Here is a 12,009-nt window from a genome sequence, read left to right on the forward strand (position 1 = left end):
AACATGGACCGGCCTCCTACTGGTGCCAGAGTCAGGACTAAACATGGACCGGCCTCCTACTGGTGCCAGAGTCAGGACTAAACATGGACCGGCCTCCTGCTGGTGCCCAGAATCAGGACTAAACATTGACCGGCCTCCTACTGGTGCCAGAGTCAGGACTAAACATGGACCGGCCTCCTACTGGTGCCAGAGTCAGGACTAAACATTGACCGGCCTCCTACTGGTGCCAGAGTCAGGACTAAACATGGACCGGCCTCCTGCTGGTGCCAGAGTCAGGACTCAACATGGACCGGTCTCCTGCTGGTGCCCAGAGTCGGGACTAAACATGGACCGGCCTCCTGCTGGTGCCAGAGTCGGGACTAAACATGGACCGGCCTCCTGCTGGTGCCAGAGTCGGGACTAAACATGGGGAATCTGCGTTTCAGTTTTATGCAACTAAAATCTGGATTTGTTTTCCTGAGGTCATGAGACTGGCTTCTACTCTGATAATGATCAAATCTAGGCCAGAAATATTCTGTTTAGCTGTGCATATGACTCACAGGATTTTGCTTGCACTTTTCACTTTAATGTTTTCATCTGTTTTTTTTCCATGTTTTGTGAAACACTTTGAATTGCCTGGTGTACAAATTGTGATGTACAAATAAACTTGCCTAAAGTTGTACTAAACTGTCAAAAAACAATATGTGAGCCACAATTGGTTGAATTGAGTTCTGGATTTTTCAGTGTCATTCTGTCTCATTGTCATCTTAAAATGTAGCTTTTTATGCAAGATATGCAGTCTAATGAACAATCTGTCTTTTGGTCTTTTCAGAATATGCAGAGAGCATTGGCGATGGGAAGACCGAGGAGTTCAAAGAATCTGAGAGGAAGAGGATCATGGACCTGCTGGACTCTTTCTAAAATTATTTTTTTACTAGTTTTTTACCAGCACAATGCAGCAAATTTTGAATTTGGACAGTAACTCCATATTTTGTCTGAAATGCTTTTCCTTGATAGCCTTTCTTCTAGACCACATACTTCTCAATGTACTCGCATGGTGAAATGTTTTGTTGTTGTTGTTAAATATCGATTCCAGTTAGAATTATTTTGCATAGTACAAAAAATATCTTGACGCAAATAGAATAAAAACAAAGATACAAATTCAGTATATGTACAGATTTCAAAGTATTACGAAATGGTCGCCTATCAAACAAAAGGTTATGCGTAAGGTACACTTTACTGTCCCAGAAGGGAAATTTGTCCTCTGCATTTGACCCATCCTTCAATGCTGCTGGGGCCACCTGTCAGGAGCAATGATTTCCACAGTGCAGCTCAGGAGGTGGGGGATTTTACTGTACATGTTTTGGACTGATGGGGGAAACTGGCCCAGTGTCCCGGGTCGGACTGTTTGTACGGAACAAGTATAATGTCTTTGTTATTTTAACATTGGACTATAAATCATGGTTGGATTAAATGACTTATGTTACAAGGGCTCCGTAGAAGACATCCCTTTTACACTAGGACATATAACCGCTTTCACACAATGATCCTCGTAGTAAATTGATCTCAGCCATCAAACTTTTAATACATTGCGAGACACACTTTCTACATGCATGTCTAACTTGCCATTGACTTTTCACAAGTACAGGCAAAGTTGATAATTTAAATGATAAATTGCTCTTTGTCATTCTTTCATCATCTAAAATTGCCTACCTTGCACAAATTAATCCTTCCAACTAAAATCTATCAAAAGCTATTATCATTGCGGTCTACTAAGAATCTCATTATGTGCTGTTAAAGCTGGCCTTAATGGCAGTAGATTGAACAGAGCCACATTGTTGTCCTGACCCGAGATAACTCATTAGCTTCTGCTGCAATTCGGGGAATAGATTCTGCATATATTCTAAGGCGCTGATGCTTGTGCTTGTAAATGTGCTCTGTCGAATACGAAAAGATTACAAAATGCTAAGCGACCGTGCTGGTATTTTGCCTTTGTAATCCCTAAAATATTGTGTAAACATCGGTGCCCCCTCTCACCTGTTTGTTTTGGATTTGTGCGCAAGATATTTCGTAATAAAACATTTGCTAATAAAGTCGTGAGCTTGCGTTGGGCATGTTTGATTAATGTCACGGTTTACGGGGATTGCCAGGGCTTGTTGTTAAGCGCTGGCGCATATGTGTCGATTACGAGTGGATTCTCTTGGTTACTGTTGCACAGATGGAGTCTTGTTGATGATTGGAGTGAACCTGGATGCTACTGGAGGCACACAGTAAAACCCACTGCTGCTGGCTTTGTGCTGAGGCGGGCGCTGTGGCGGAGGGTTATGGAAGAGGAGATACACCAACAAGTCCACACAGCAATAAGATGGCAGTCTGATACCGCTCTATCAAAGGAGAAATATCCTTTTTTCAGGTACTTAGTTATTACAAAATAAGTTGATTTAAACGGCTTTAATAGAAACGTGTCCACAGACTTCCCGTTCAAAACTGCAGAACTGATCTAACACAAGGTAAAACATATAGTTGGATTTGTTTCTCTATTATTTTTTCCATTGGTTTAGTGATGACTCACTATTTGGTGTTTGGTTCCTGATCAGTGTAGGTCACAGTTGTCAGCAGAACATGCAAAGGGCCGCATGAGTCATCTGCTGTGGGGTGGTTTCTATTTATCAATCTCAGACTTTGGAAACTACCAACTTTATTGTCACGATTACATCACATTCAAAGATGATTTATTTTGATCTTGTCATTGTGAGGTCTTTACAACAGCTCAGAGGAAAAAACACCTACGCACTTGACATGTAATTCTATAGCTACCAGTTATATTGATGAGGTTTTTCACATTATAATTAGAAGTCTGAAATTACTTTACTTAACTGTACTTGATTTACTTTTCTGAAACCAATGTCAGTGGATAACTAACCCCCAACTCTGTTGTAAAATTGGTGCAACGCTCACGTAAGTTTATGAGTCGACATGTTTTATTCACCTTTGGTCACCAGACACACATTCTGAGGCGTTAAATGATAAATGAAAATTACTGTTGTACAAGTAAACCACACAACAAAACATTGTCAGTGCAACTTGAAAGTCTCTGAATCAATCACTTTCTTCTCATTCTCCTCTGCATTCTCTGGCCCTCTGAATCTCATCTTGGGAATATTAATAAGTCTTAAGTATTGTGCTGTATTCTTGTGCATGATCTTAGCAGAAGCTCACAGTGAAGTGCACTGACAGCTGTCACATCTGCCTGCTCTCCTCCTAACTCCAGCATCACTTAGTAACAAGATGGGCAGAACGGTGGGGTGCTCTGCATATTGTATTGGCACACAGGCCTGGCCCTGTTCATCTCTTATCAGTGATTATGACTGCCGTGTGTTAACAGCTCCTACAGCAATTTCACAGGCCAGGGGAGGCCCAATAATTGTATTTTCCGAGTGGCTGGGTGCAAACAGTGTGCCTTGCTGTGATGTAGGCGTATCTCTTATTGTAGGGACAGAAAGGAGAGGGTTTACTGACGCTGGGAACACGGAGAGGAAGGATGACACTATTATTCCCGGGCTGGAGCTTAAGGGCATCAGACGTCATAACTATAACCATCAGGCTTCAGTCTCAGTCGGGGAAAATTTCAAGTACTTCTCATTATCATTTGGTAAAATACTCATTAATTAACTAATATCTGTAGCATCCTTTGAGAATGATCAAATTAAGATGTAATTTTATTTTAATGTTTTGAACATAAGTCCTAAATGTCAAAACCATTAAACTGCCTTTGTTTAGCACCATCATATTGGCTTCACAATAACGGATTACAGTATTGTAATCTAAATATTTAAGGGGGTTAAAGATTTTTGCCCATAGACTTTATTAGACAGTAAAGTCAGTGAAATGGGGGATGAGAGAGAAGGGAGGACATGCAGTAAATTGTCGGAGTCGGGATTCAAACTCCTGACACTGCGGCCGGCTGCACTAGGAGCCTGGCATGTGTGCTGTCTTAACCACTAGACCACGTTAGGCATTATTCAATAATAAAACGAGTCAAATTGGTTGGAAATGTTGAGTTTGGCAGGGCTTATGGGCTTCTGTTTGTTTTTAAACAGTAGGTCAATGTACCATTTTCTATTATTTGGCTGCTTTTAAATAAATATGACTTTTTACTATAAGACACATTTCAAACCATGATCTATGGTCTATGTTATAGTTTTTTTTTTTTTTGAAGCACACATTTCACTTTGGATGAAAAAAGCGTGATTGTATGAAATTAGTTATAGATTTTCCTTTTTGAGTGACCCAACCAATGCAGATCAATACTGTTAATTGACTGGCTTTTCTAATTCACCCTTATTTAACCACACATATTTTTGCCGTAGATATATTTGATATAATACATTTTGACCTCTGGAATATCACAAAAGAGCATGAGCATGTGCTACAGATTTCATACTGCGATAGTCCTAGGCCACTCACTGGTTTTAGAATCAACTGAGTTTTAGAGTCAACTGCTAAAGAAAATTCATGGCTAATGTCATATGAAAGTATATATGTGTATTATTGTCTCTACATACCAACTTTAAATATATCTTCATTTTAAAATATTTTTTCTCATAATAAAAAAAATAAGCAGCTTTGTAAGTTTCACAATAAGAGTGATTTTTTTTTTGCTCTGGAGGCTTTATTTGACAGGAAAGTTTCAGAGTGAAATGGGGATGAGAGTGAAGGGATGGCATGCGGAATCTGGACTTGAACTCACGACACTGGCTTGCTGCACATTTAGCCTGGCTAAAGTGCACTGCCTGAACCACGCGTCCACCGGGCAGCACAGTACCAGTCATTTTACCTGTCCATGGTGCTGAATCCATACTCCCACTGCACTTCAGCACCATGGACAGTGTCAGCCGAAACAACGCTGATGTTCTTCAAATTGTTGGCTACATAAGCTTACATACGTTTTGGTAGTTTAAGCAAATCTTTTATGTTGTGGTATGTGAAGTCTTTTGTGGTAGTCTTATGACAAAATACACTATTATATTACTATTATATTTTCAATAATTTATTTACCCTCAGGAACCTAGGAAGAAAATTACTTTTTTTAAGTTTGGTGTATCATATAAATCCCCCACATTTGCCTGTTGATGCACAATAAATAATACAGATTTCCTCTCGTCGTTAACGTCCCCCTCTGCGCGCCGCACAACCCCTCATGTGGGAGTGGTGTCCTTCCGCCGTATGTAGAGCCGTGGTTCCGTGAGTGTGAGTCAGTGCGCCGCCGCTGCTGCTGCTGCTGAAGCTGAAGCTGAAGCTGCTGGAGCTGGAGCTGGACACGGAGACTGCTGCGGACACCTTCCCTTCTCTGCGCAGGTGAACAACTCCCACACAACAAGTCTTCAGGATCTACAACCGCGACAAGGACGCCTCAAACACTCCCGAACCCTGTGTGGACGTGCCCTCCACCTGATGTGAAAGAGCAAAAGAGCGGGAAAGCTGTGCACATCAAACCCAAGCGAAATGGGAGCGTTCCGCGTGCTGCTGGGGAGTTTACATTACGTGGGACTGTGCGTGCAACTTAGTGTGTGCACGAGGCAAGCTGGACACGGCGAGATCGAGAACCGCATCTCCGGGAACGGTGAGTGACGGAGCTCGTTCACCTCACATCATCAAAGCGCATAGAAAGAGTGTGGAAGATGGCATCAGTCAAAGAGTGATCTGCACAAAGCACGGGCGCTCGCGGGCAGGTGCCACCGGGCTCCCTTTGTGCCCGTGGCGGTGTCTTTCTGTCTGAGAGCAATTTAAGTGTGTGCTGAATTGATAACCTGCGCCTTTAGTCCGCGCACGTTCGCCTCCTGCAGCACAGGACGTTTGCGCCGGGATCGAAAGCTGTAAAGACTGTGTCCTGACTCATGAGTGGGTGTGTTGTGATTGAGCGTTCTCTTTTCCTCCTACAGGTGAATAAGTACCGCAATGAGCTGTGTACATTAGTATTTCATTTCTAAACCACTTCATCGATTCAGCAGGAAATGCATATGGCAGTGGGATTGTGTGTTAGACTTAGTGGTCTATAGTGATCTCTATTTCCAAATGCCTTTGAATAATGGATATTTTTTATGTTGTTGTTGTTATTTGTATGTTATATTTTTATGCAGACTATTACTTTTTACAGGCTAATGATGAACACATTTTTACATATTTATAAAGGGCTGTTGGCTATAGATAGAACAAGGATTCTTTATGTGAACTTTGAATGTAGGAACATGACTTCAAAAGCCTGTTTTGTAATCCTATTGCTCAAACATTAACATGACAGAGAATGAATGCCAATTATTGTTTCAAACAACTGGACAACAACAATTATTTGACTAACTTCCATTATTTGAAGTTAGTTTGTAGAATTGTGTGTGTTTATATAAAATATATATACAGTATACATATAAAAAGACTCACTTGACATAGGCAACATATTGGTCGGATAGGAATAGATAAAAATCACTTTCTTTTTGTGTCGTTTTTGTACAGGAAACTTTACTAAGAATCTACGCAATTCTCAATACAAATTTCATAGCCTGATAAAGAGAGCACAAAATTGTTCATGTTTATTTGATTTTTTTTTAAGTAATGGTACTTGCTCAAATTATTATGTAGTTTAAATATTAGTTTTAGTATCTGATATATGACACCCTACGTCTTTGTAAACTAAACTAAAAGCATGCCCCTTCATGACATTCAAGACTTTCTCTGTGTTCTCTTTAGTGCAGATCCTTTCTTCCTCTCTGACCAGTATGATTCCAGTATGATTCCTAAAAGGCCAGCAGCAGCTTGCCGTTTGTTACGTCACCTCAGCTCTTCACAGCTGTGTCATGAGGCTGTGTGTTCTGCTGGAGCTTTGGCCCGGTCTGACAGTGTCTCCACATTGTGACATTGCCTTGGCAGCTGGACCAGTGTGTGGGCTGTGGAAGAAGCAGCAGAAGCAGAGCTTCAACACTCTCAAAGACCTATTTTTGACTTATGAGTTTTCTAAGCAAAGCGAAGTCTTAAGAGTTACCAAATCTAATTGCTTTACTTCAACACTTATCAAATCTTACAGCTTACTTTTTGAGGTAGAGGCACGGAAGTCATTTGCAAATAACCAGGCAGCTTCTCCAACCAATAACATGCATAAACCAATACTAAATGTGTCCTTTTCTCTACATTTTGTCATGTTACAGCCTTATTCAAAAATGCATCATTTGCCTCAAAATTCTACTAACAATTCCTGATAATGACAACTTGAAAGAAGGTTGTTTACAAATGTATATAAAAAAGGCACATGCACATACGTATTCACAGACACTCTCAGGGCTCAGGTACATTTGGAAAAGCACACAGTCTATATAAGGTCCCAGAGTGATGTCCGAGCACAAAACCAAGCCATGAAGTCCAAGGAATTGTCTTTAGCCCTCGGAGACAGGACTGTATCATAACACAGATCTGTGACAGTCCAAAAATATTTCTACAGCATTGAAGGTTCCTCAATTGAACATTTCTGAAGAGATCTGAAAATGTTTGTGTTAAAAAGATATATATTTTTTAAAACAAAAACCTTTTGCATGTCTATGATAATTGCACAAATCATGCATTAAACCAGTACAAAAGAAAGTGATTTTACACCAGAAGCTTCCAATTTGTAGAATTTATGCAATGCACCTCAAGGTCAACATTTACATAATAACCAAAGCACTCGGGCACACGCCGCTCCCAGCGCTTACGCCAATGATGGGGAGTGGAACTGAAGCGCAGGGAATGACAAAACTATATTGATTTCTAACCAAATAAATGATTAGACTTTGGAGGACTTTCTTTTTAACGGCCATGGAGCGCTAAAGGCCAAACGGGATCTTGTCCTCGGTCAGCGTTGCCTCTGACCAAACTCACCATCTGGCTTCACTAATCAAAAATGAGCTTGAATCCCCTCCAGATATTTTACCACTACCAAAAACTGAGCACATGGCAAACGGCTGGCACTGAGAGACGGGTGATGTGCAAATGATAGGGCTGGGCAATTGGCAAAAAATAAATCTAAACTTTTTCTGAGACATAGGCAGATATATAGGGCCAATATTTACACTTTAGGTTATTGCACAAAAAATACATGTTTGTACTGCCCCTTTATGTGTTAGTAGTAAAACATAGCTGTGGATGTCGAAGTTACTTTACTTTTAAAATATTTTGGGGAGAATGATCAAATCGGCTGTACATACTGGGACAAAAACATTGGCCGTATTGATTTGCCACTTCAAATAATAAAATCAATGAACAGACCAAGTTGTTGTACTCAATACTTTTCATGAATTAAGTCAAATCTGTTTTGCCCCAGTAAAGATGTATTGCAAAAACATCTATTTGGGTCAAATAGATAGATGCTCTTTCTCTGCATCTAATTATGGAACGTTTTATTCTCCGAGAAGCAAGAAGTGAGCTGTTAGCATGCTAATGTTTGTTGCTCAGAAGATAATAGGTAAGAGCATTACGCTTGGATCACTGGAAACGGTTTAAAATTAAATAGTTCTGTTTTTTATGTTTTTAAGACAGTAAAAATCAGGCACAGCGCCTTTAACTACTCTGTAAACAACAAATGAATGCTTTCTGTTCCAGTCCCATCTCACACAGAACACAATTCAAATGTATTCAGCTGTAGACCTGTACATTAAACAGCCCCAAGCCAATAACAATGAGATCGTCACTATAAACATAAACGTTCTTTGTTCAGTTATGTTTCCTATCCTGTTTAAAAGCCCGGACTAATCCCGGTTTGTACATCTTTATTCTATGGCAGCCTCAGAACCTGTTTTGTGTTTGTCTGTCGTGGCTCAGCACAGCGCTGTGGGATATAAATGGAAATGAGAGTGTACAGACGCCTGTTGTTTTGTCCTGAGGGGGAAAGCCGTGTGTAGGTGCTGCAGTTGCACTCTTAGTCACTGAAGCTTCTTAATTGAAATGTTCTTCTCCGATCGGGCAAAAAAGTGTGAAAAGTCCGCTCTGTAAAGCTGTGAAGTCTCATGGGAAAAGTGGTAACAAGCATGGTCACTAAAGTTGAGTTTTAAGGACTTAAGGCTACATACTACTCTGCTATAACTACTTTACTGCTTGTACTCATTGCAGCTACTACTAACTTGTACATCACTGTTCCCTCAGGTTTATTCTTTTTAATTAATATTTATTGTTGGGCTACGATTAATTGACTAATCCTAACTAGACGACTATAAAAAAGTAGAATAATTGTAGTCGTATTTAGGAATGGGACTATACATTGTAATAATATTGCAATAGAATAATAGTTTTTGCTACATTTTGCACAATTGTGATAATCAGAGTTATACCACCAGACTGCAGTTATAACATATTCACTTATAACATACTCACTTGTAACAAACTACAATGTCTATAACATGGAACTTAATAGAAGTAAATCTAATTATTGTTCCATGTCTAGTTGTATTTTGATCATCGTTATCTGGACTATACAGACTCTAAAACACATGCCGAAATACACAGTCATTGTTACATCAATTATACACTTTAACTATATAACTAAATATTCTCTTTCTGTCACCATGGCATAGTTCAACATTTATTTTGTTGATAATGTATTTAAAAAGTCTCAATGTACAATCAAAATAATCCTTTGAAATGTCAACTAAGATAATAATTAGTTGCAGCCCTATTTATTCTTTCTATACTTTTATAATGCCATTACTCCTTTTACTACAATGACTGCTCTCCTCGAGTGTCATCGTTGCTGCTCTTTTAGTTTTGGCCATTTACTTCTTCTAATACTACTACTGCAGCTTCTATGATTGTTTTTTTCTTTAATGTAGTACTTCCACTCTCACTGCTTGAATCTGTCAAGTACCTGCAGGACATTTTGCAACAGTTTTCACCAAAAACTGTTGCAAAATGTATGTAGAGTACTCATGAATCTATAATTCGGTCTATAATAGGTGAGGAAAGGTAAGACATTTGAACTTCCTTTTCCAAAATACTCCGTAATATTGGTTTATAGTGTTGCTGCGAGAATTCCCAGGGGTCATAATTTCTCCTTAGTCTCGCGCGTTGGCATGGCACCAGCTGGAGCCGAGCGCAGCCAAGAGGATCAGGGACGTGTGTGGGAGAGAAGACCGTTTTTTTCAACAATGTTCCGTTCCACATTTGCACAAGTGTTCTCTCACTCATTGATACTTTTCAATTAACTTCTCATTAGAGCTTGCTTATCCAGCGAGCCGATTGTTCCAGCCAATCAATCGCCTTAATTAATCAGGGAGGGCTAAATGAGCCATTGGGCCTATACAGTACTATGGTTTTTCTGTTGGGGCGGTCACAGTGGTTAGACTCGAGGTTTGTCCAGTGCGTATGATCGGAGGAAATGCTGTTGTTTATTATTTCTATTGTTAATAATGTCACAATTAAGGACTAGTTTTAGATTTTCACCAATTACTGATGTAGGCAAAAAACAACTGATACATAGATACTAATCAATACTAAAATATAATTATTTTTGGAAAAGTATCTATACTAAATAGTACATACAGGACCAATTTGGATCTTTCCCGAATTGAAAAGAGTTCTATATCAGAACTAAATGGTAATGTTAAAGAAACAAGTACTACTTTATGTTCAAAAGGCATTTTATTGTGTGTATAAGTGTTTTTAGTTATCAATGTGGTATTGACATCTGTGTTAAGCATCGCTACTTTTGCAAGTTAAGTACAGGAATATTACTTTGTTCTCTTGTTTGGGAGATTTCGCTATAATCCATTTTTCAATATATCTCCCACCTCTATTCTAAGTGTTTTATAATCTAAATCTGACTTCATGTGATTATTGCGGATAGCATGCTGTAGTATAATCATTTGCATTTCAAGTGACACTATTTCAATCAATAGAAACGCTTTTGAAAACCAAATCTTCAAATTTGCATCAATCGATTAGAATAAACTTTATTGTTGTCTAGAGGCGATTTGTCATGGGCAGTGTGTCGCAGCTGCTGGGAACAAAACATTAAAAGACATAGACTAAACAATAATTAATTACACTCTTCATACAATATTAAAAAGACAATGGAATCACTGTGATAATGTGCTGCGAAAAGGCCGCTGTTGTTGGAGTTGAGCTCTTTGTAATGAAGTAAACAGCATTCACAGTTACTAAAGAATGTCTCATCTTGATTTTAGTCGGCTTAGTCTTGTTTGTTTTAGCTTCACATGATTTTAATAATCAGCTTGGAAGGCATCGCCGTGTAATTATGGATTACACCGGTCCACATTACTCCCAAGACAAAGTCACTGTGGTGTGATGTGTACTTTTCAATGATAAGGTAAAAGTCTTTCAAAATGTTCCTGCCACATTTGACTCTCAACAAGGTAATATGTATTCGAAAGTCAGCACTGTGCACAAGAAAACCTTCAAATAAGAGGATTAAATATCACAGAGAATCTGTTAAGCGCTGTTATAAAAGCCCTTATTGTAGCTGGCTGCGTCTGTGGCACCACAAAATCTGATCTTTTGTGTCGCATTCTGCCTTCAGCTCTTCTCAGTTGCAGATATTCTGTCCTGAAGCTTTACCTGGACTCACTTATGTACCTTTACCAGACTGTGACCCCATCGTCTTCTAAGCCTGCCTCATTCCACTCCTATTATCCCAGATTGGATTTGAACCATTCACCCAATTCCACAGGTGAAAGCCTTACTATTCATTGTCCACACAAAGGCATTGCGGCAGGGTTTTAACAGGCTGGAGGGATGGCTGCTCTGGGGAGTGGAGCTCTGATTGTGTATTCAGAGTCGGCGCCGATACAATCACCGCCAGCCTCTTTATGGTTTGTTTTCTTGGCCCTTTCTATTGGGACATAGTGGTGGTGTCAGACTCGCAATCCAGTGCAGAAATGAGTTCAAACTAGGACATTATTACAGTTATTATAACAGAAAGGAGCATTGTACATGACCAAAACCCACTTTCTGCTGTACGATGAGAAGCCAAGATGCAATGAAGATATTAAAAAC

The 12,009-nt window shown here is 39.6% G+C and overlaps 2 protein-coding genes across 2 annotated transcripts in view; both read left to right on the top strand.

The window, feature by feature from the left end:
- ctnnbl1 (catenin, beta like 1) overlaps nucleotides 1-2,084 on the top strand; it is a 57,881-nt gene extending 55,797 nt beyond the window's left edge. Inside the window, exon 16 of the mRNA XM_072449556.1 lies at nucleotides 812-2,084. Within this exon, the coding sequence (XP_072305657.1) occupies nucleotides 812-900 (89 nt within the window). The 3' untranslated portion in view covers nucleotides 901-2,084. The remainder of the gene's footprint in view (nucleotides 1-811) is intronic.
- A 3,187-nt stretch (nucleotides 2,085-5,271) lies between these two features.
- The window catches only part of vstm2l (V-set and transmembrane domain containing 2 like), a 49,687-nt gene continuing 42,949 nt past the window's right edge, over nucleotides 5,272-12,009 (top strand). Inside the window, exon 1 of the mRNA XM_072449557.1 lies at nucleotides 5,272-5,602. Coding sequence (XP_072305658.1) covers nucleotides 5,485-5,602 — 118 coding nt within the window. The 5' untranslated portion in view covers nucleotides 5,272-5,484. The remainder of the gene's footprint in view (nucleotides 5,603-12,009) is intronic.

Source organism: Eucyclogobius newberryi, unplaced genomic scaffold (assembly GCF_026437365.1).
Source record: "Eucyclogobius newberryi isolate DKJ021-1_F unplaced genomic scaffold, fEucNew1.0.hap1 SCAF_17, whole genome shotgun sequence".
NCBI classification, from domain to species: Eukaryota; Metazoa; Chordata; class Actinopteri; order Gobiiformes; family Gobiidae; genus Eucyclogobius; species Eucyclogobius newberryi.